The sequence below is a fragment of the Sinohyriopsis cumingii genome, chromosome 1 (genome assembly GCF_028554795.1).
Source record: "Sinohyriopsis cumingii isolate HCF-2022 chromosome 1, ASM2855479v2, whole genome shotgun sequence".
NCBI classification, from domain to species: domain Eukaryota; kingdom Metazoa; phylum Mollusca; class Bivalvia; order Unionida; family Unionidae; genus Sinohyriopsis; species Sinohyriopsis cumingii.
In genome coordinates this window covers 128,597,334-128,620,577 of record NC_142961.1, presented here as the reverse complement: position 1 = coordinate 128,620,577, position 23,244 = coordinate 128,597,334, and the positions used below count along the sequence as shown (strand labels likewise).

The 23,244-nt window shown below is 34.7% G+C and overlaps 1 protein-coding gene across 1 annotated transcript in view; it reads left to right on the top strand.

Annotated features, from left to right (window-relative positions):
• The window catches only part of LOC149807846 (uncharacterized), a 263,634-nt gene that overhangs the window by 134,334 nt on the left and 106,056 nt on the right, over positions 1-23,244 (top strand). Inside the window, exons 4-7 of the mRNA XM_089971376.1 lie at positions 3,414-3,614; positions 15,077-15,310; positions 18,460-18,660; positions 22,009-22,125. Coding sequence (XP_089827502.1) covers positions 3,414-3,614; positions 15,077-15,310; positions 18,460-18,660; positions 22,009-22,125 — 753 coding nt within the window. The remainder of the gene's footprint in view (positions 1-3,413; positions 3,615-15,076; positions 15,311-18,459; positions 18,661-22,008; positions 22,126-23,244) is intronic.

Sequence of the window (23,244 nt, the reverse complement as noted above, 5' to 3'; positions counted from 1 at the left end):
CTCCAACAGGTGGCCACGCTGGATGTGGATAGTTTTTAAAGTGCCGCTGTCAATCAACTAAGACAACTGGTCTTGCAGATGTCTAAGACGCTTCGAGATCGATTAAGGCAATTAGTAAAACGATCACCAAACCGTTCAAGGTATATCGCCATTGACCCAATTAATGCCACTGCCGTAAATTAATTAACGTAGCCACTCAGAAGCAATTCTCAGATATTTCAAATATGGTCATCGGGAATGAATGTGCACTCTATTAAGAAATATAAGTCATGTTAAAGTGAAAACTAGACGTTTCGTTAACTGCTCTGTTCAGTCAGGAATTTGATTCAACATCTGACATTGTGGCGCCTGTGCTGGTGGATGAAACACAATACTTTTCTGTATTACGTATGCAGACAGAGACCCAAAACAGTTAAAATTAGAATTCCATGTGCAAGACACCCGTTTCAGTATTCCATGAAGGCAGTTTGGAAGTGATGGAAAAACTGGCGCGTGAGACCAATGCCAAATGCCAATAGCACAATCGGATTTTTGTACGAATGTTCAGAGTGCACGTTATTCAATCGATGGAAATGAAGTCGAAACCATTTTGGACAATGTTAATGTGCCACAGCGATTTTGGGACTTGCCGGATACAACAATGATTACACGAGAACATGATATACTTCAAGAGTGTAATTCATTACGCGTATCATAAACCGCTTAAATTTCAGAAACCTGTGCTGGACTCATTTGTGGACAAAATCAAACGCTGTCATGGATTCCAGATCTGACACCGCCGCCCTTTTGGAAGTGGTTCTAACCCAACTTCCAATCTTGAATTTGTACAGCCCGAATCACAAATCGTTGGTGTTTCACTAAGGTTTTCGTACACAGTTCCAGAAAATGATGTCTTTAGGTTTTTTTAATGATATGTCCAAGGTAATATATGGATCTACATGTACAGTCACTTTGCTTCCTAAGAACAACTCCAACAATACCAATTTGAGTGTTCTGGGGGCTGCTGCGGCAAAGTTATATAAGATACATTTACATTGTGGCCGCCTATACTATCCGCTTTATTGAGCTGATAATCACTATCATTTCTCACACATACCACAGACTCAAACCAGCCACTGACATTGTGGGAGAGTTTATCTTACTGCACTAAAGCACGTGTTTCTGGCTTTTCAAATTACAGCGCGTGATAATGACCGGACATAGGGTAAAATGTGTTTTGACAATTTAGAACTGACAAGGTGTATTGCTCTTTAAACAGTCATCATCAACGTTGGTTATACATTCTGCTTGATAACGCAGGTGCCACGCCTCATATTGCATGGACATTTTACAATATGTGATCGACATGGACCGGCTAAAAGGGCTGACACAGCTCTACAGATTTCCGAAAAAGGAGTTTGTAAATTGTACCCGAGTCATTATATTTCAGTGGAACATCTGGTGTTGTTCAGTCAGTCGGTCATTGACATGTATTTTCATGCAGGAATCGGTAACGCTGATGGTGGCTATCGATGTTATGATTTGATACAAAGCTGCTAGAGATCGAAAGAGAGTGATCAATGCACCTATAGAAAACTCAAAATTTGCCGTTTTAAGCATTCGATTAATATGACAACACGGGGAGAAGGTCAGCCTTATTGAACATCAACGGAGAAAAGAAAAGCACTCAAAAAATATTGTGGAGAAACACTGAAATTGTTAGCAGCAAATATAACTGGAAATATCCCTGTATGGTTGGCAGAAAAGCAGTTCACTCAACTTTATATTTCCAAACAGTCAAACACTTCAGCAAAATTAAAAGTATCCCAAATCAAGGGTTGCACAGATACAAAAGACTGCTGGAATTTTTCCATTTCTTACAGCCATTTCAGCATTGCTGCCAGCAGCGGTTCCAATGGATGCAAAAGCTGCAACTTTAGGGGTTGTCGGTACTGCATCCGCAATGATTTTGAAAAAGACATCATACACAATCACGAAGCCTTCATTTGCCAGGCACAATTCGTCGAATACCTTCGGGCAGTGATCTTCGATTACTAGGTTGCAGAAGATCGAGCGGTTGAGGGAAGCGAAGCTTCTCAAGCGCCCATCGACTAATCTTGATGTATTCACAATAGCAAAATCAATCCAACGTGTTCGTGTTGCTTTTATGCGAAATCAAGTGGCATCGAAAGTGACACGCACAGGTAAAACTGGCGCGAATAAATGGATCTTGCACACTATGTATGATGTGTTCTTCGTATTATTTAAAAAATATTATCTTAATGTTTGCAGATGAATGACAACCCATGCCTAATATGGTTAAATATTATATGATATCATGACTATTAGACACATCGGGTCCGGTGCTTGTTCTATTGTGTAAATAAATTTGCACAAGAAAGAGAAAACTCATTATATGTATTACTCTGATTTAAATGCACTATTCCTCCGTTTCTTGTCCATTGCTATATTTAAGAAAGAAATAACCCCAACCACATTCACCTTCCTTGTCTTGATCTCTGGTAGAAGCGTTATCATACTGATGATTGTATATTATATACCGTTCTCTATCCCATTAATAGTCGAGCTGCTATTTTCCATCTTCTCTCATATCAGTATCGTTCTCTGCAATCTCTGTTGCATAATAGGTCATTGAGAATATAAGCACTTTTAAATATCTTCCATTTGAATATGCTGATATGGAACATTATACGGGTTGCTCATAAACAATAGTGACAAATAAACCAGGCTTCACTCATAAATTATGGATGACTAATGAGCCAGTAATTGCTTTGATAACACTTGTTGGCATTACTGCATCAGGGCTATATATCATATCCAATTGACCAGGATACTGCGCATGCATATCAACCTTTTCCTTTTCAAAAATGGGACGTCTGATTATTGATTGTAATTACATGAACCAGATGGAATAATTTTAAAATTCTTTCGAATATATTAAGAAAGAATGATGTACTTCACATTATGTTATATAACAAAAAAATGATACACAGTCTCCAATATACTAAACGTGTTAGAATACTCGTGATATTTATTTGAGTTCACTATAACGTCGATCCATAATACAACACAATCATTATGCATACATATATATGACACATATATTGTACTTTGGATGCATTGTTCAGTCGGGGAACATAAATATTGACAATATCAAAGTATGTTCACTTATTGCTTGGTTCCGAAATTTTTTTAACAATATATTTTATTTGCTTACATATATATATATATATATACGGGGGAGAGATTTGGGATCATATTAACAGTTTGGCCCATCTGGTGTTCTACTGTGTATCTATCTTTATTAAAAACGTAGTGAGCATGTTGAAAGCGGATTTGTTTCCGAAAGAGGGAATGAATTGCTACAGTGCATACATTCCATTGATGATTAAGTATATGTTTAATCTTCACAGCCAATCAAAACGCGTTGCAAGGCTTTATTTTGAGAGGGATGCGTGAGGATGCTAGCTATTTGACTATCGACCATAACTATCGATATGCTATTGGTGATATTAACATATCATTGCAACCGAAGCAGCAATTCAAAGCAATCAGGATACAGCTAGACAGCTACAATGCCTTCATATGCCTTTGCGAAGTGGAAGTGTTCGCAGGTAAGGGAACTATGTATCTATTAACTGTAATACACAGCAATACTTCAATGCTTTGGTATTTATTTGAGTGGTGTACTATTAGTGATGGCATTGGTGGTGGCTATGACTGATTTTGGAGTGTTATTAAAAATCAGTACTTTTTTACTTGTATTTAAATATACCCTTCAGGGAAATAATAACTTCACTGAAGAAGCAGACAACAAAAAAGAAAAACAAACAAGAAGAAAAACAAGAAGAAGCATATAAAAAAGATGATGATGCCGATGATGAAGTAATAATGATACATTGAGAGGAAATAGTCACTGTTTCAACCTCAAACGATTCAAGGATATTTTAAAATTTGGACAAAGATTAATTGTTATAAAAGTATGATTGAGAACCAACAGAGCGAATGAATAATGTTAAATAATAAGACAATATAGCAAATAATGAATGTGAGTATTAAAATGGACATGCTAGTGCGACCACGTTTTCTTGTGTACATAGGTTTTAAAATTTCTTGATTTTACTGTACGGTATTAATTGATTCAGATCTTGAAATGATTTACAGGAATCCATATTCCAGAAGGCGATTCCGTTAGGTTTAATACTTTGACTATTTCGCCCGTTTCTAAATGTTTACGTCCTGCTGTAATGAAAGGTGCACCGTTTCTTACGTTCGCTTGGTAAATATTTTGTATTACAAATATACAATTCGCCAAGTAGCCTCAACGCTCTTTTTCGATATTTGTATAAATGTACAAGTATAAACTATTGCAATATTAAATCTTTCTTAAGTTCATAGCATGTGCTCTTGCTCACTTTCACTGGATAATCAAATATCCTAAATGCCGCATGACATCTGCAATCAAAGTATCGCATTTGGGATCTCAGGAATTTTAAACATGGTCGCCCAAAAGAGTTTATTAGCCTTTGTCCTTTTCACATCAATGATCTTTGACTTTTATGCACTGGACATGTTGGAAAAGAGACAAATAATGCGTAAAATAGGTCAGAATCGTGGTATTTAATGTAGAATATTAGGATGTAAAATGTCTTTGTTGTCTATTTAAGGAGACAATTATAATCAGTAATGATAATTTAGGACGAGGTAAGTACATGGACAGTGGCACATAACGGCTTCAATATAATGTTTCTAACTACAGACAGACAAGTTTAATATTATTAATCTGAAACACAAATTGCAGAAAAAGACAAAGCAGTACAGACAGACATTCCTCAGTTGCCTCAGCAATGTTACCACGGTTTCTTATTCCAGAACGGATATCATCTCTCTGCGATTAAACATTGTTACCTTGTTTATCTCAAGGAACTAAATTATAACGTTTATTAAGCGAAACTGATGATTTATCTTATTAAATCGACATGATGCAGTATCGATTTAAATCGGGTTTGCAAGTCTTCAGAAAATGTTTAAACAAAATATCCGAAAAAAAGGTATATTTTCCGTGTCACTCTTTTGGCATATAAATTATCCACTGCATAAACTATTATGAAGATAGATGCTCCTTAATTTTGCCGTCTCTAGAATTTGAATCAGTGACTGTCAGGCTAAACGTTTCATTTAAATTTAAAGCTTTCGTGGAGATTATTGGTGTATAAAACTGGATTTGAGCATTCGAATGGTGCGATAATCACCTTGAGCTATTTTGTTGCAGCGTCAGGTACAGTGAACCCATAAATAGAACTCATTTACACTACCCTAATCAATCAGAACATTTTGTCAAATAAGGCATGATCCTATACATGAAATATCGGCACAAACGTTTTTTTTAAGAAAGGTAACATGTTGCAAATTACAAACTCTGGAATGTGATCCGACATGTAATCAACAGCGGAGATAAATGTGGAAGAAATCAGTTGCTGGTTGGTTTAATGATGCATTGGCCAACCTGAGGCATATGTGTCCTTTATATTGTCTCCTTCCTTATCTTTAAAAACAAATCATATTAGTAATTAATTACAATACACATGTTTCAAATACAGCCGCTATACAAATTGTCATGATATATTATTATGACAGCTTTGGATACGAGCTATTGGAATTTCTTCGCATACAGAAAAACTCCAGGAGTATGAGGTTTCGGGCGGTTGTGTGAGATGAAACATTTCAGTCTTTATTTTGGCAACATATGTACATCTGGGTTATTTTCAATACAATAAAGCTAATTCCATCTTCTCGGCCACTGTAAATGTAAAGTTTATAATCAAAAGCGGCCACTTAATAGGCACCTTGGATTTATTTAAACACAAATATCCGACAATAGCCAGTGAGCTCAATGCTTTAGACACATTGGGATTATTGTGTATGTGCACGCCATGAATCTTTCACGTTTTAGCTGTACCTATTTCTATTCCTCACCTGGAAATAATCTGTGTCAGTACGCTACACGTTCTTTGAAGAATGTAAATGTTTCCGGAGCCAACGTCAGTTCTTCAAAAAGCAAAACGTCACATTTACGCATGATATATGTACTTCTTAAGTCTTAGAAAAAGTTGGGAAGATATATTGGTAAATAACAATAATGATTAATTATAGGTTCATAAATTATAACGTCTTAGGACTTTGGTGATTTCCATGGTCAGTACATAACAGCATGTGTATCCGTTATAAGTCATAAAGCCCAACAACATAAAGTAATCGAATCTTAAAGAAGATATTAATTTAGGAAAAGGGTGCATTGTTTGTTACATTGATAAGACTGTGACATACGTTCAATCTAAATTGTTTCATAAACTGAATCAATAGTGATATAGTTTACTTGTCAGAGTGAATAGCACACTTAGTGGTAGATCTATGTAACATTTAGTTCCCCTCATAGAACTTGACAAAATATCGATTTAAATACCAGACTGTGCAAAGAAGTCAAACGCTTTAGGAAATATTCCACTATATATTTTTGGAAGATAGATGACTTTGCTTCTTTTGACACTGATGGAACCGAAATGGATTTCTGTCCTCACAGTTAGCTTGACAACTTTAATATACTTGTTGTGTCCATCTGGATCACTCCTTGGATGAAATAAAATTGAACAGACTTGCTTGTGGGGGCGGTATACCACTTGGCGTAAAAGAAAGTGTATAGCATTATGTGTCGATTAAACTATGCTTGTATTACAACGCAATAAGATCTGTACCACAGGAAATGTGTTGAAGACAAATAAATTATTTAATGCTGAAAATATAATCAAATCGTGTATTTTATTAGTATATTCGAAGATATACACTTCGTCCCCATCTGATTACATTTTAAGTAGCCATTGAGCGCATTACGATCAGGTGCCACATGATGAATACATGGTGTTGAGAAGTTATAGTCTGTGTGGCTATCAAGATAAGTTATGTTTACTGCGGATTGTGCCTTATAACAAATGTAACTATTGGTCTTCGGTTTTGGAATACTTAGCCTAGACTATTGCAAGAACAAATGCAAGGCCGTTACCGAATTTCCTCGGGCAAAAAGTCATCATACTTATTGGTACTTCAAATTAATATATTTGATTCCAGGTATGAAGGCATTGCTATGGGCTAACTACCGACGTTTTTTCATTTAGCTTGCATCAACTGAGAATATGAACATTCAGACCAAGGGCCAAATCACTGCTCTGACTACTGGCAGCCACATCAGGCTACCTGTACCTTTTTATCCATAATATGTGAACAGCATTCCGAGTGGAAATTGATATTGATGTTGCTTTCATCAGGCACATAGATCATATTAATGATACAAATGAAATTGTTTTATTTCAAACGTTTGGACGCTCTTCAGGGTCGAATAAAATATTTCTCAGGTTTTATCGTTCGGCGGTAATAATAGCTCAAAAGTTTCTGAGAATATTCAATAGATAGTAATATTGTCAAACAATAGCATCTCATAAACCTTAATGAACTGAATTGATATCATCAGTAAATACAACTTTTATATTCCCAATTAGCAGCACGGCCTTTTGCTTGTACATCATTAGTAAAGTATCTTATGTAAGTTTCTGGGTTCAACTATGCCTATTCAATTATTGTATATTGCATTCAAATGGTTCAAATTTGAGCATGTGTTGTTATTCCAGTTTCATCCAAATATCCAGCATATCGTAGAATCATTTTCATATTAGGTTATGTTGCAATTTCTGCAAATAGGTTTTTGAGAAAATTCAATTGTTTTGTACAAGTGGCATTTCGGATCACCAGAGTCACGCCTATTTGGTTTAGCATCTTACAAAAACCTAGAGACGAAACCCGATCAACATTGTTTTTTATTTTAAAAGCGTAAATGCTGTTTTCAGATGGGTGCAATTAAAATTATTCATATCAAGTAGCAATAAGAGACTAAATTGTATTGCTTTGTGTAGTGAGTTAAATATAATGCAATAATAGTAGATTGACTGAACGTTTTGAGTGATACTTACATCTAGAGGTATCCCTAAATATTCACAAATCCCTACCCACCCCCGACAGCAGTACACGCTAATTTTCATTTTCACTCCATAGGGCATAATAATGCCGTCACTGTGGAGAAGGTGAATACGAGGCTAAGGGTATGTATCTAAGTGCGACAACTCAATAACTGGACTGATACGGACATATGCTTTACTAGACGTAAATGAGATCATTGACTTTCATGCTTGATCTATTACATTTGTATTGATCTCTTTGGGTGAACACATATTTACATCATTTTCATATAATATGTATATGTTCTTTACTAAGAGATGGCAATATGGTTTGATATGTGAAAGATTCAAAATTAAATTAGTTCAGAGTGGGTTACATTTGCAACATTCATACCACATACTGGAAGTAATGAAATACAGCTTGGACTGAATTCAAGCAATTAAATGGGACCATTCATCACATTCATATATTTGGGAGTATCACCTTTGTTAGTTAATATCTGTAATTTCTTTACCTAACTCAAACGGGTCAAGGATAGTGAACAATTAAGAAAATATATTTTTGTCCAAAAGACAGAATATTTATGATTGCTTTTTTCGTAATATTCACATGAAATATTTACTCAAACGATAAACGAGTATTCATATAATACATACATAAGGTGTAGATAAAACAATGAGAGCATATTTAGTTTTTTCTAGGAATACGACTCCGGTCTGTTTTCTATTACATTTTACATCGGGTGTTCTATCTTTTCAATATCACAATAAATATTAGAGGTACTTATTGATTTGTGTCCATGCCGTTTTATGTATGGATTTAATAGCATCAATTATTCAAAGGAAACAGTTTTCGAGCCTATAACTTCAGGATTGTATGGAAATAATATTTTAATGATTTTCGGCAGACACAAAAATATGCAACGAGACAAAAATTATAGAATTATATTGCCGTTCTCCTTAACATGCAAACTAATCGAGACATTTACTCGAGTCTCTAATTTATATTATATTATATAACCCCGGCGTCATGGTCCAGACTATTGTGTGGCTTTTTTTGCACTTGGAAAACTTGATTTATATATGATGGCATTCAATTTGTCTACCCAGACAGTTGGTCATCTTGCCAATTTCAGATTTTATTGAGTTTTAGAAAGTTCGGCTTAAGTGTGGTTTATTTTCTTTCTCTAGAACTCTTGGGCCTATTGTTTGATTATACTTTCTTTCACTTATCAAGAGGATTTTGTTTGTACCGCTTGTTGATGACCAATAGTTTAAATGTCGTCATATCGACCATCCTTATAGTACCATTCCGATTTTATCTAAAAAATGTTTTGCATAGACGTATATAATTCGTTTGAGAAGAAGATTCCGAAAATGATAGAAATACAACTGAAATATGATTTGGGCCAAAGAACCTCCACGTTATATTATGGACAAACAAAGACAGCATGAGAGGTTTAGAAAAATTAACTTATGACTTGGAGTGCTGATAGTTTATTTGGCGTAATTGTACAAACTTCAACAGATTAGCAAAACTAGTATATCGGATATCATTAGGCCCCATTAATACATTGAGGATGGTTTATCTCCGCAAAGTTCAAAAACTGACAGAAAATTTAACGGTACGAAACATTCTGTGGTTTTGATTATTATGTATGCTCGGAAAAATATATTTAATGTTGCATCTTCAGCAATGCACATATAAATTATACATAAAGTGATATTTAATGATATTAGCAGAAAGAACAACACTATGCTATAGTTGAAAGTATGATATTAGTTTAAAAAGCCAGACAACACATTTGCCAAACTAATTATTGCAGGACTTTGAAGTTACTGAAGTAATTTCCTGAAGTAAAGGAATTACTATAAGCTAAGGAACCAATATGGTGATAACATGCAGTTAGTATTAACTAATTCATATTGTATGTGCAGGTTTGTTGAAACAGAAAACTTTCCGGATGATATTAAGTAAAATAGAATTGTACTGCTGTAAAACTATGAATATTAATCTACACCTTCCGCAACTGATACAAAATATTATTGTTTCTTCGCATATGATATGGTTTTGATTTTTTATTATATAATAATGTAAAATTTTAATTGCTCTAGCTATATTTCTCCATTTGTTTCTTTGTTTTATAGATACTCTGTAAGCACGACTGTTATTATCTATCAATGAACGAAAGTACTCTTCAAATCAACATTTTAGTTCACATGTTTAAGACGAGAAAAAAGTGATGATGAAACACGGTCATTTTGTTTGTATTCTTTAAGTGTATGCACAGATTATTAGGTATATATTATGTTAAATCCAATGTATTAGACCAATACGTAATTGTACCTACTGATTGTGGTGTAATCGTTGCATAAAACGCCAATTAAAGTTATTATATGAGCGTCTTCGTCATATCTTCCTAAATAGCATAATTATTGAAGCGATACACTAACGTTTACTCTGATATAACGATAATTCAGTAACTATATAATTCCAGTCGTTCCATCCTGTAGTATATTCAATTTTTTTTTGTGATCACTAATTTGTCTTTATTCAACTGTATCATTCTATACCATACTCTTTATTCGCGTTTGTATGTTTAGTTTTTATCATCTCCATGTTTTATTCTCCATGTGTTATTATAAATTTATTCTCAGTGAAATAAATTATTTCCCACAATATTAAAGTACCTTTGTTTTCTTGTCACTCTCTTTTTGCTTAAATATAGAGCTTCTTTAACTTACCATTTCCTGTTAGTATATTAAAATTAAAATAATAGAATCTCGTAAAGATAGAAGGTAAAGATTAAGTATTGTTCTGCTATGTCACTTACTATAAATTAATTAGAATATTGTTCCATCATTTTCTTTAATGATAGTAAACGACTGTTATTTATTTGTCTAAGACACATCACTATCACTCTATGGCAACAACTCACGCTTGGAAAATGTCCAGACATGCATTCGCTTGGAAAGCTGTTCTTGTTTTAAACGTTATTACTCCAAGATCATAGACTAGGTTACATAATGGAAGTGAAACCAAGAATTTTTACAACATTCAACAGTTAATTTGCCTTGAATGGAACGATAAAGTATAAAGGATATTTACAATAATGTGAGCTAAATCCAGATCATCATAAATGGCCTATCACAAATCAAAACGTTTATAGTACTCAGAATGCGATTTAATTGTCTTGTATGTATTTACTTGGCAATACTGTTGAATTTGCTGATTTATCGATGGCATTGAATTTGTTGATGTAGCTCAGTGATATAATCTGTATGTCATTGAGTCTTAAAACGTCTTACGGTAGTGTTCACGTGCAATAAGTCAATGAGCATATTGACATTCCAATGAATAACTGATATTATTATTCCTCAAATTATTTTTCAACACTATTAAAAATGATTCGGCAGACAGATCTTATTAGAAGAACAAATTATGGTTAATCCAAAACCCATTCATATGCAACCGCTTGATCTTTCACACTAGTGATTGTGAACAAGTAATGGAAAAAACATACCAAAATATCAAACAATGTCAGAACATGAAGCCAAACATTTAGAAAATATCTTGAAAAACATGCGAAAACACAGTTAGGCCAAAATGCAGCTGTCAATCATAAACAAAGGTAATGCACACAATATTAATTATATATACCGAGCATATACATCGATAAATCCAATAGGTAAAGTGTAATGCATTTTAAAACGTAGCACCTTCAGCTTTGTTTGTAGTATAATGCCTTTTTTGTTCCAGGCATTGGCATATAGACTGCCGAGGGTTGTGTTGACCTTCTGTTTGCAATCATGATATTTACATCTTCATCGATTGACACTTTCCCGGACAGAGTTCTGCCAAGAAAGGTGAACCTGTTTTCTGAGGTTAATTTGTGGCCACTGTCTGTAATGTTTGGCTCAGCATACGGTTATCCTGGTTCTGGCAGATCCATTATTATATTCTTCTTTTTGTCGATCGTAAGGCTTACATTTGTGCAAGAATCAAAAATTGTGTCGACTACTGAATTGCATGTCAGCTTCAGAAACAGCGTTTAGGACGCAGTCATCAGCAAATAGTAAGTATATGACGATGTATGTCGTGACCTTAGCTTTTGCTTGAGGCCTCCTGAGTTTGAACAGTTTGGCATCAATTCGGTATATAATGTCGATTTCCTGGTCACCGTCTCTGAAGGCATCCGTGAGCATGACAAAACACGAGAGTGAAAAGCGCTTGAGCCAAAATACAGCCTTGCTTCATTGGAGACAGGACTCTAGCTTCCATGCCGGTGTGGACTCGCTGCAGCATGATACATTTGATTCGGATTCCGTACTTGGCCATAATATTCCACAGGCCCTCTCTACTAACAATGTTGAAGGCCTTAGTCAGGTCGACATACGTGGAAAAAGGTTGGCATTATGATATTGGCTCTTCTCTTGCAAATGCGTAGTAGCAAACACCATGTCGATGGTTCCGCGATCTTTCCGTAATCCACATTGGATTTCTGGTAGGACTATATGGTCAAGGTGTGATGTGAGACGATTGAGGAAATTTCTGGCAAGTATCATGCCAGGGATGGGTAGCAAATATATACTTCGGTGAATGTCACGGGTCTGATGATTGCCTTTGCACTTATACAGGATTATACTAGTAGGGTCCTTGAATAATTATGGGGTTGTTTCTATTTCACATGAGCTGACACAACGGATATAGCTTTTGAGCCAGAGCTGCGTCACATTCCTTGCATTGCTCTGCTGTGATGGTGTCAGGGCTGAGAGCCTTGCAGCTAGAGGGCAGACATAGCGGTTTCTCGGTCTCAAACAGATTTGTTGGGTCATCCAGTGATAGACTGACAGGCATTTAGGGTAGATGATCGATGGCCTCACTATTCATTGATGTTTGGTGATTCTGGACGCAGTTGAAGTGCAAAGCCCACATTTTGTTGATCATCTCATTGTAAGTTATCAGCCTGTTCACATCCGCACTGAAGAGATGGGTTCATCCGGATGATGCTCGGCCATAAACTTCATTCAGCGAGTCATATAAAGTCATATCATGCTCGTCGACGTAGCCTTGGATCTCATCAGCGTTGCCTTTTAGCGATAAGTCCTGCATTTGCCGGAGTTTCTGTTGAACAGTCCAGCGGATGTTGTTGACAGCATGTTTCTTGGTGGTCGACCTTGAATCAATTAGGTACGCTTTGAGGACGCTAAAGTGTTCAGTCAACAACTGGTGGATGTCGTTCCAATGCTCGTCAAGCTGGATTTTGTGCTTTCTGGATAAAGACCCTGAGATCTTTGTGGCGGTGTTGAAGATCATCTAGCTAAGAGTCAAACGGGCAGCTTTCAAAGTATGGGTGTCCAGATGTGTGGACTAAAGACGGTTTTATAAAGTCGTGGTACATATCGTTTTGGGGTTGAAATTCTTCAGCTTGGCGATGTTCAGCCGTTTGGAATCTTTTTTTTAGCAGTCTCGTTTAAGGATAGATACAACTGTTTACATTCGAGCCTACAACTTGGTGGTCAGTCAAACAGTCTGCACCACACATGGACTTCATCCGTACATCCTCCCTGTCCCTCTTCCTGACTATCCAGTAGTCGGTTAGATGCTAGTGCAACCATGTCGTCCGATGGGTATTAAAGGGAAAATAGTGACGTTGATTAACACTTTATGCTCTGAATCAATGCTGATACAGTGGATGAATCCATTCTTTCGAAAGTGCGACTGATGCGCATGCTACAGATTCTTGGAGCCACAGGTGAGGGCTGGGTGCATGTGTTAACAAAAGGTGGATGAGCTTTCCCTGAAGCGGCACGACTGTTCCCCCTCCAGAGGCACTACCCCTCTAATACCATTCCGTATTCCCCAATGCACACCTAAATGCCTCACTATATACATACATATACACGTACTTACATACATGCATACTTAAATAAATAATAAATACATATATACCTACATACGTACATTCATACGTATGATTGCACGTACATACATGCATGTATACATACATCTATGCACACACACACATACACACATACATACATACACACATACATACATGCATACATACATACATACATACATACATACATACATACATTCATACATACATACATACATACATACATACATACATACATACATACATACATATTTATCTTTCAGAACACTGACAGTTCAAATCACCTCCTCTGGCGACAACATTAACAGATTGATTTAAGAAAGCTGTCATACTAAAGTGATTTTAATTTGATTATTGTCAGTCTTTTTTAACATCCTTTTAGAGAACGGGAAAACACATGTCGCATTTTTAGACCTAAATGCAGGAATTTAAACATTTGAATTAAGATGGCTCAATCAAGCTAACACTTAACAGAAACTATTAACATTTTGTTACTTCGTTTTCTTGCATACGAGTGGTACAGCAGCGCAAGAACACTATACATTCCACGTTTAATAATGACTTGTCGATTATCTTCGGACCGTTTTTCTCTATTTTGTCGCACGATTCACACATGCATGTTAGAGCATGATTCAAGGTAATACGTCAGTGGTGAGCACATACGTCAGTTGACACTCATTATGTGATTGGCGGTCCCCATAATAAACTCAAAAGTAATGTAATTTTGCTTCGTCTATATCTTCTTCAAAAGCATTGAGTGAAATTGATGAAACTTTGCTACTTAGGTGGCGGTATACAGTTTCCCATTTTGCATAGGGTTCGAATTTTAAAGAAAAAGAATTTCCCCGGCTTTCCTGACTCGTTATACTGGCTATTTAAAAACGACCTTGTTTATATTAAGTATAATTCAAAGAACCTTTATTTCCCTTTATTTTGGTGTATGATTGAGGGGTGTTTTATTTTCAACGGTTATATGACCATGCTTTATAGAAGCAACGTTAAATGAAAAGACGTTGTATGCATTACAATACCGAAACCACTCTAATGGATGTGGTTGTGTGATGGGTTAGGAATTTTGGGTACGTATAATCCTGGCAACAATGCGCCATTGCGCCGTGCGCTTTGCTGACGTTATTTTAATGACTACTATCGACAAACATCTAATTACAGAGGTGAACGTAGCCAGAGGGAAACCAACAAACCAGTCATCTACTTACATTGGAACTGGTGATGAATACCGTAATTACAATGCATCTCTGGCTGTTGATGGTAACATTCAAACAAGCTTCAGGGGCGGCAGCTGCAGCCTGACGATGCCGAATGTGACGAGTGTGTCATATTGGAAAGTTATCATGAATGGACTTTTCCCAGTAATTGGCTTGCGGATTTATCAAAGAAGTGATGGTAAGTATCTTTTCGATTACTTTTACAAAATTATCTGATTTCCAAACAAAAATATCTTTTGAACTAAATCGATGCACATATATTCCCCAGTTAAATGGAAAGAAAGTAATATGTAATATTAATACACTCTTTACGGTAATATTGTATCAATTTAAAAAACTGCTTTATTATTTAACTTTGTATAAAATGGTCTAAACATATAAGATATGCATGAATAATTTATTTATTTACACATCAGTGGAAACTATATGTCATTCGAATTAATCAAAATTAATTTTGTAAGATTTTCCATGAAACGTCACACAAATATACGTAGTCATCATGGTGAAGGTTTCTAATCAAGTTAAGTTGAACAATCTTAAACAGTAGATATGGGTTTATGAACCAGACATAATGAGTACTTGCTAGAAATCTCACCTTGTCATATAAAATCATTTTAAAATTTACTTTATTCTATATAGACAGAACGATTTAGAACTACTAATTATATTTATATGAAAACATGTATCAATTTGGAAGTTTTTATGAAGCTAAGTGAACACTAACATATAATATTTTGTTCAAAACCGACTCAGCCGGTACTAACAAAAAGGATTATTGATATACAATAAATTTTATGAAATATTTTAGTCGATTTTCTCCGAAATATTTATCTGTTGTTGTTGTAGGGTTTAACACCATTTTTAGCACGCGATGGGCTATACATGGCGGTCAGTATTAATGGTGGAGGAAGAACCGGGAAATCCCCGGTAAGAACCACCGACCCTCGAGAAGCTACTCGCGACCTTTCTCACAAACCCACATTGGCCGAATCCGAGACTCGATCCTATGCAGACAGATGTGAGATGGCAGTGATCCGTAACGGATAGCGCTTTGGACCACTCGGTCCCCCCACCCCGAGATCTTTACAAAAAAAGAAACTAAATTAATACGATGATATTATGTGGTATATTGCTTAATTCAAATACGTTTATTTATATAACGATACGCTCACCCTAGGCACATTATTTTAGAGCATTACGTAGCTTGATATAGAAATACCACCACATTTGCATGACTTTCAACTTTTGTACCTTGGTTACGAGCAATCCAAAAACTTGTCAAGATGATATATTATCTTGGCAACAAATATTAATTGAAGATGAAAATGGAACAATGACGTAATCAAAACAAATTAACACAGAATTTATGGTATCATATCCAATTTGATATGTTCTTATTTTATTACAAGCAACCAAAGAACTAACCATGGTGACTTTTAACAGGAGATATATATAATTTGTGCGTCATAACAAAACAGATCAATATAACAATGAATGACATGGATACCAAAACCAGTTTTACAAAACAAGTTACTGTAAAAGAGTTTTACCCTTAGTGTTCCTCTAAAAAACAATGTTACGATTATATTGTCTTAAACAAAGTAACATACATGAGCAAAAACCGAAAAGTTGTGTAAAACAGATAATTTATTTCTCTAAAATATAAGTAAAAAGGTAAAACAATTACGGCAGTGGGAATTTAATTCCAAGTAATCCTAGAATTACTAACAAAAGTCATAATGAATAAAGTTCTGAATAACCTTTTGCGGTAATCCAAATAATTTGTAATGCTGAAGGTGATGATGTGTCTATAGCTACATGTAAGGCGGATATGTGCCAACAATCTTTGTTTGAATCACAGTAACAGTAACATAATCTAATGGTTTCTGTGTTTGAATTCACTATAATCCCAGTTAATATCCCTCTCCAATAATATCATATTAACCAGTTTGTATTTCGAGTGAAGATTAATTTTAATTGCATAAGTTTAATTTCATTTTCTTGTATAATTTTGTTGAAGTCGTTCTACTTGAAAGCATTCTTCTATACGTGGTATACGTTTATGTATTTCACAAAAATTCGACTCACTGCATTTTTAGCATCCCTTTATACATTCTTGCACTATATAAGCTTTACTACCATAATTTGCTTTATCCAGTTTGCACGAATCTGTTCTTGTACTTACTATTTTGTTTGATATAATATGGTTCATCATGACTTTGTTTGTTTTGTGCCTTCGTGTATTTTAATATATTATCAAGATCGCTCATGTTTTAGTATATATATATATATATATATATATATATATATAGATAGATAGATAGATAGATAGATAGATAGATATAGATATACGTATATATATATATATATATATATATATATATATATATATATATATATATATATATATATATATATATATATGCATTTAAATGCTCTACTAGCTGTCTCGTTTGCGGTTTTGCTTTTGCTAGGTTCATTAAACCAGCAATTCGTGATTATTCATGTTTTAAACCATCTTTCAGTGGATTACTTCATGTTGTTGAACTTCTCCATTATTCCAGTGTTTTACTCCGGCATATATAATAACTTCTGCAGTAATGCTTAGAGTGATTTATCCGGTCGCGAGGTTTCAGAAACGTAATACGCAGGATATGTGGCTGGAGCCCCTATTGCATGTCTAACTGCCACGCACGAATCAGTCTGCTCTGTTTGGTGCTAACGTAATATAAGCCAGGCAGATTCAAGATGTATCAACAGTTCTCAACGTTAATATGTAAATCATCTTGTATTACCTGGTCAGAACAATTTCTTGTTCAGCTTAAAATAGAGGTCACGGTGCGTCATAATTGGTTTGCTGCCACTGGTGTATGTCTCGTCAAGTATTAGTTTCTTTGAATATTATTTTGAATCTTCCAGTTCAGTATTTAAGCTGACACGAAATGGAGAATAACAATATAGCAAAAACACTATTTCAATGTGAACCGACGAAACCTTTAATATTTTGTAGGGTCTTGATGACTTTGAAGGCTTACATAATATTAATATTTAGCATGGTAAGACAATGTCTCCATACAGCTAGCATATTCAATGATATGCGGCTTGATTTTAGCCTGATTTTGTTTAAACTTTAGATGATCACGTCTCTTTTGCAAAACAAACAAAACATACAGATGAGCTTTATTATTATGACTAGCGGTATATCTAATACAATAAGCATGCCCTATACAGTATATATGACATCAATCTTTGTTATCTTTATCAACTTCACATCACAAATACAATGTCTTCAGGATCATCCTATTTAAATCTAAATTTATATTGCAGAAAACTTGGATTGGTTAAAAGGATACAGGCTGTATGGAAGACAAGGAGATAAGGAATACGACGAAATTTCTACACCAACATATCAACAAGGGCTTATCACCATAACTCTATCACCCGTGAAAATATTATCTGAAATCAAGATAGAACTCAATGGTGAAGGGTGGAAAGGGATATGCTTGTGTGAAGTACAGGTTTTTGCTGGTAAGACAAATAGAAGCCTAAATGATATTGTAAACGCACATAAATATAATTCAATAGTTTCTTTCTCATTTTGTCTTTTTCTCTTTGTTTACTCATTTGGTAGGGTTAGTATCGTTACCTCAACATTTATTCTTCAAAATACTGTACACTGCAAATATTAGCGAGTTTATTTGTATATATCGACTAAGATAAGTTGCCTCTCATACGTATCTACAAAACGTAAATATCCATGTATACCAATGTTTATAGCATTTCATTAAGAAAAAAAGAATATATCAACACTTTTACTATTTTATCGAAACCCATTCTGCAGCTGACTTTGAAAAGCTAAGCATATCGCTTTAACTTTATGCAGTTGTACTTTTGCATTTCATGCTCTCTGCGCGGTAAAACTAGTTTGATCTTTATTTATGGACAAGGATGTTAATTTAAATTTGTGAAGGTGAGCGTTATTGACCACCAGCTGTTAGGTCATCACTGTTTACTGAAATTCGACTCTAACAGAGTGGTACAAGTTTGCAGTTCATATCTGAGACGTAGAAGGCGCTCTAATGGTTATACCTAACCAACGCAGGATCCACTATTTAATACGCATACATTCAAATAGTACTCTCGTCTAAGTAAATGAAAATAATGTATGTTCATGGTCACTACAGGAGCAAATAACGAGACATAATTACAGGAGGCAGCTATTCAACTAGTGGCTCCATGCTTGAAGTATCTTAAAGGTACTACAACATTGCTCCTAAAAAGTAACTTAAATGAAAGTAATTTATCTGTCTGTCTCTGTCTGTCTGTCTGTCTGTCTCTCTCTCTCTCTCTCTCTCTATATGTATATATATATATATATATATATATATATATATATATATATATATATATATATATATATATATATATATATATATATATATATGTATGTATGTATGTATAACGATTTAGGCCATTTAATAGTGGCTCCATTTAACTCATTGTTTTGTACATCATGAATGATTTAAAACATCTTATTAACAATATTGTATCGCAATTAAATTTGAAAAACATTACGATGTTATCTTCAAAACAGAAGAAATACTGTAATGTCCTGTGCAAAGAAAAAATTAATCTAGAACAAGTCCGAGCATAGTAAGAAGGTTGAATACCAATAAAATATATTACATTTTACTTATGCAGATGCAAAAGACTACAGCAGCGGCAGGTACTTGTATTTGTTAGCGAAGAAGAGAAAATATTGAATACAACCAGTCATATTCTACACATTTTTTTTAACTTACACAAGGTGATACACTTGATTAGTTTTGAAATCTGCCTCATCGTTCATTATGTGCTAATTTCGTTTGTTTCTTGAGCACATTCATTCACTGGTTAAATATCTCTGCATGAAAAGGAGAAATTCCAAATTTGCTCCTCATGTACAATTTAACGAGATATGAAGAGTTGATTTCATCTTAATAATAACATCCCCTTTATGAAAGAAAATAGGAGGCGGAGGAGGAGGAAACGGTCATATTTATCTAAACTTCAATATCTGTCTCACTTTCTTCCTGCTCAACTTTCTTAGACGTCTACTGAAAACAACACATTATACAGACGTCACCTCATGTTGTATAACCCTTAACTTGTTTAATATGTCTTAGCATACTCTGCTCCTTTTCTGTGTATCAATATTGTTCTGTATTTCGTTCTGAAGGGGCATGTACATAGCTAGCTTTGCCACCTTGAATATGTTGGGAAACTAATCTTTATAACGGTTATACACATCTTTTCAGAGCTCAAAGATATCATCGTTTGGATACATCTGATCCAGAAAATGAATTACCACTAACACAAACTGCCTTTGTTAAATCAGTAGTTTAGTGACTACCATGTCATATTTATTATCGGTTCCATAATGCTGTATAATGGTATTTGATCCATATACGCTTGTGTAGACATAAGTATCAAATAACTATCTTTACTTCTTAATTTCACTGTGTTACCCTTATTTTATTCAATATATCGTAACCCTGATATGGATACTTGTATATGGTTTTGCAACATATGATCCGCTTGCAAAATTGATTAATTAAGAAATGAAAATTGCATTATACTTTTAAATGATCTGTGTTTCAGTTAGGCTCAATATTCTGCCCTTTGTACATTTAAGGTCGCAATATCACGGACATGGTCATGCCATCTGTTTGGTTGTGTCCATCAAGCACGTATCTCTGACCCGTATTTAACACAATTTCGGGCTCAAAATCAGCAATCGTTATATCCATTTTACCTTCCCAGCTCCAATAATACGATATACTTAATAACTTTAAAATATATTGTCATCATCACTATCATCGAGAAGTATTTTCCGAACCAAATCGTATTAAACCACGCAGAGAATCAAACATATTGGGTTTTCTCTAGCCCGTATTTTAAACAATCATTTCAAACGTAATGGTTCATAATGCTTATAATGTTTATTCCTGGGCACGTTGTGCTGATCAAACTTGGTTGCACAACCATGTATGTAGTGCTTGAAGAAACCAGATGCGGAACAGTTTTTACACGAAAAACAGACGTCTAGTCGATAACAATTAAAAACAAATGTTCTCCAAGTGCGCGGATTGGCACCAGTTTTGCAAGATTCGTGCAATCGCAAACCCTGACAGCATATCCGCTTACGTACTTGACATATATAATGACTTTCCAGGAAAAAAGTATCTCTCATCTTCTGCTAGTACTTATTGATGGTCACGCAGAGAATAAGCCGCATTGATTTCGGGTTGGTGCTTATTGTTTAACCTGGACCGGAACAAGCAATAATCACAAATGAGATTTCAATGTAACATATTTCACCGTGCAACACACCAGTGGCGTAGCTTTCAACTCGACCAAAGGAGTCAAGATACAATTCAGAGCAGAACGTGGTTATTATATGATGAGTATGGTACTTCATCATACATGTGGAACACGTTTGGAATGTATATCATATGCTGAACATATTTCTTTGTTAACATAATTAGCATTGAATGGGGGAGGACAGATTACGAACCATATCACTTTCTGTTAATTTGTAGACAGCAAGTGGGTATCATCAGTCATTTTCATTTTTACCAAAAAAACATGAGTGACTGTGACTTCAAATGTTGTTTAAGATGGATTGTAATTTTAAAGTATAACAAGACAACTAATAATAATTATTCCTGACTGATTTAGACTAAGATAGCATGCATGCGGTAAGTATCGTTTTGTATCGATTCTCTGTCACTTCTATCGATATGTTTATCTTTTAGCAAATGTATCGATGGATCGATATATCGATTAATCGTTTCACCGCTAGTGTTTATATATAACTTATTTGACATTTTACAGGCATTGACAAATGCGTGCAGCCAACATCATGCCACAATCATGGGCAGTGTTTCAATACTAAAGAAGGCTTTTCATGCTCTTGTAATGCTGGCTACACTGGAAATACATGTGAAAGTGGTATGTAGGTACTTCATTTAAGAATATCCGTCAAAAACGTCAATTTGTCTAAGATCTTGGACCCATTATAACCAATACTTCCTAAGTATTTGAAACTGATTCTACCTTGAAATTGCGATATATCTTAGTATATGTCGCTCGAATATGAAAATAAAATGGAACGCATGATACTTGTATCAAGGACTATTTGTTTGGTATTCCATCATTACTACTGCAGCATTTTTGTAATTTTCACTATGAAATCAAAGCCCGTCTCAGTATAATGTATTTTTGTGAAAGAATGTAAATCGATAGTTCAGATAAAAGCATTGCATTTGAAATCCTACAATTACATTCAAATGTGCAACAAATAAACGAGCTCATTGTAAAGTAGCATCATATGAAGACAACAATTGGACATGGATCATGCAATTATCTATGTTCTGCCATTCATCTGAGCATATTACACATGTGTTACATCGAAAACAGATAACGATTGGCTGGCAAAATGGGCTTAAGACTGTGAATTGCAATTTTATAATTCATAATTCATAATCAAATGTATACTTCACCGTCATGCAGTAGAATGTGTAACAGATCGTAGTCATTTCATCTAATAATGTATAGTAATGTATGACAATATAGAGCTAATAGACCTAAAAAATATTATAAAGTCGTTTGACTTAATTCTGTCATTCGAAGTCATCTGTATTCGCATTAAGGTCACATTCATCTGTAACTTTACATCTATATATTAATGTTAATATATATTAATATTTTCTTACATCAATATGCATATAGGACCTTTTCACATGCAGCATGCTAAATAATCACATTTTGCAGACATTGATGAATAAACCACCATAGCAACAGTATGTCACAATCATGGACATTATTCCATTATTGTTTGCTCAAGAGAACCAGTGTCATATCCTGCAGGAAACGGGTTCATAACAGTATTTATTTTTGTATACAACAAATGAATTATTGTAGTAAACCAGATTATGTAATTGAAAATTGTGTAGCCCTAGGCCTTGAACATTATAATCCATGTGACAACGCTGTTGGTTAATCTTTGGCCGTTTGCCAGCTTTGTGTTTTTTTTATGTAGTTATTTCAAAGCTAACTTTGTCTTACATT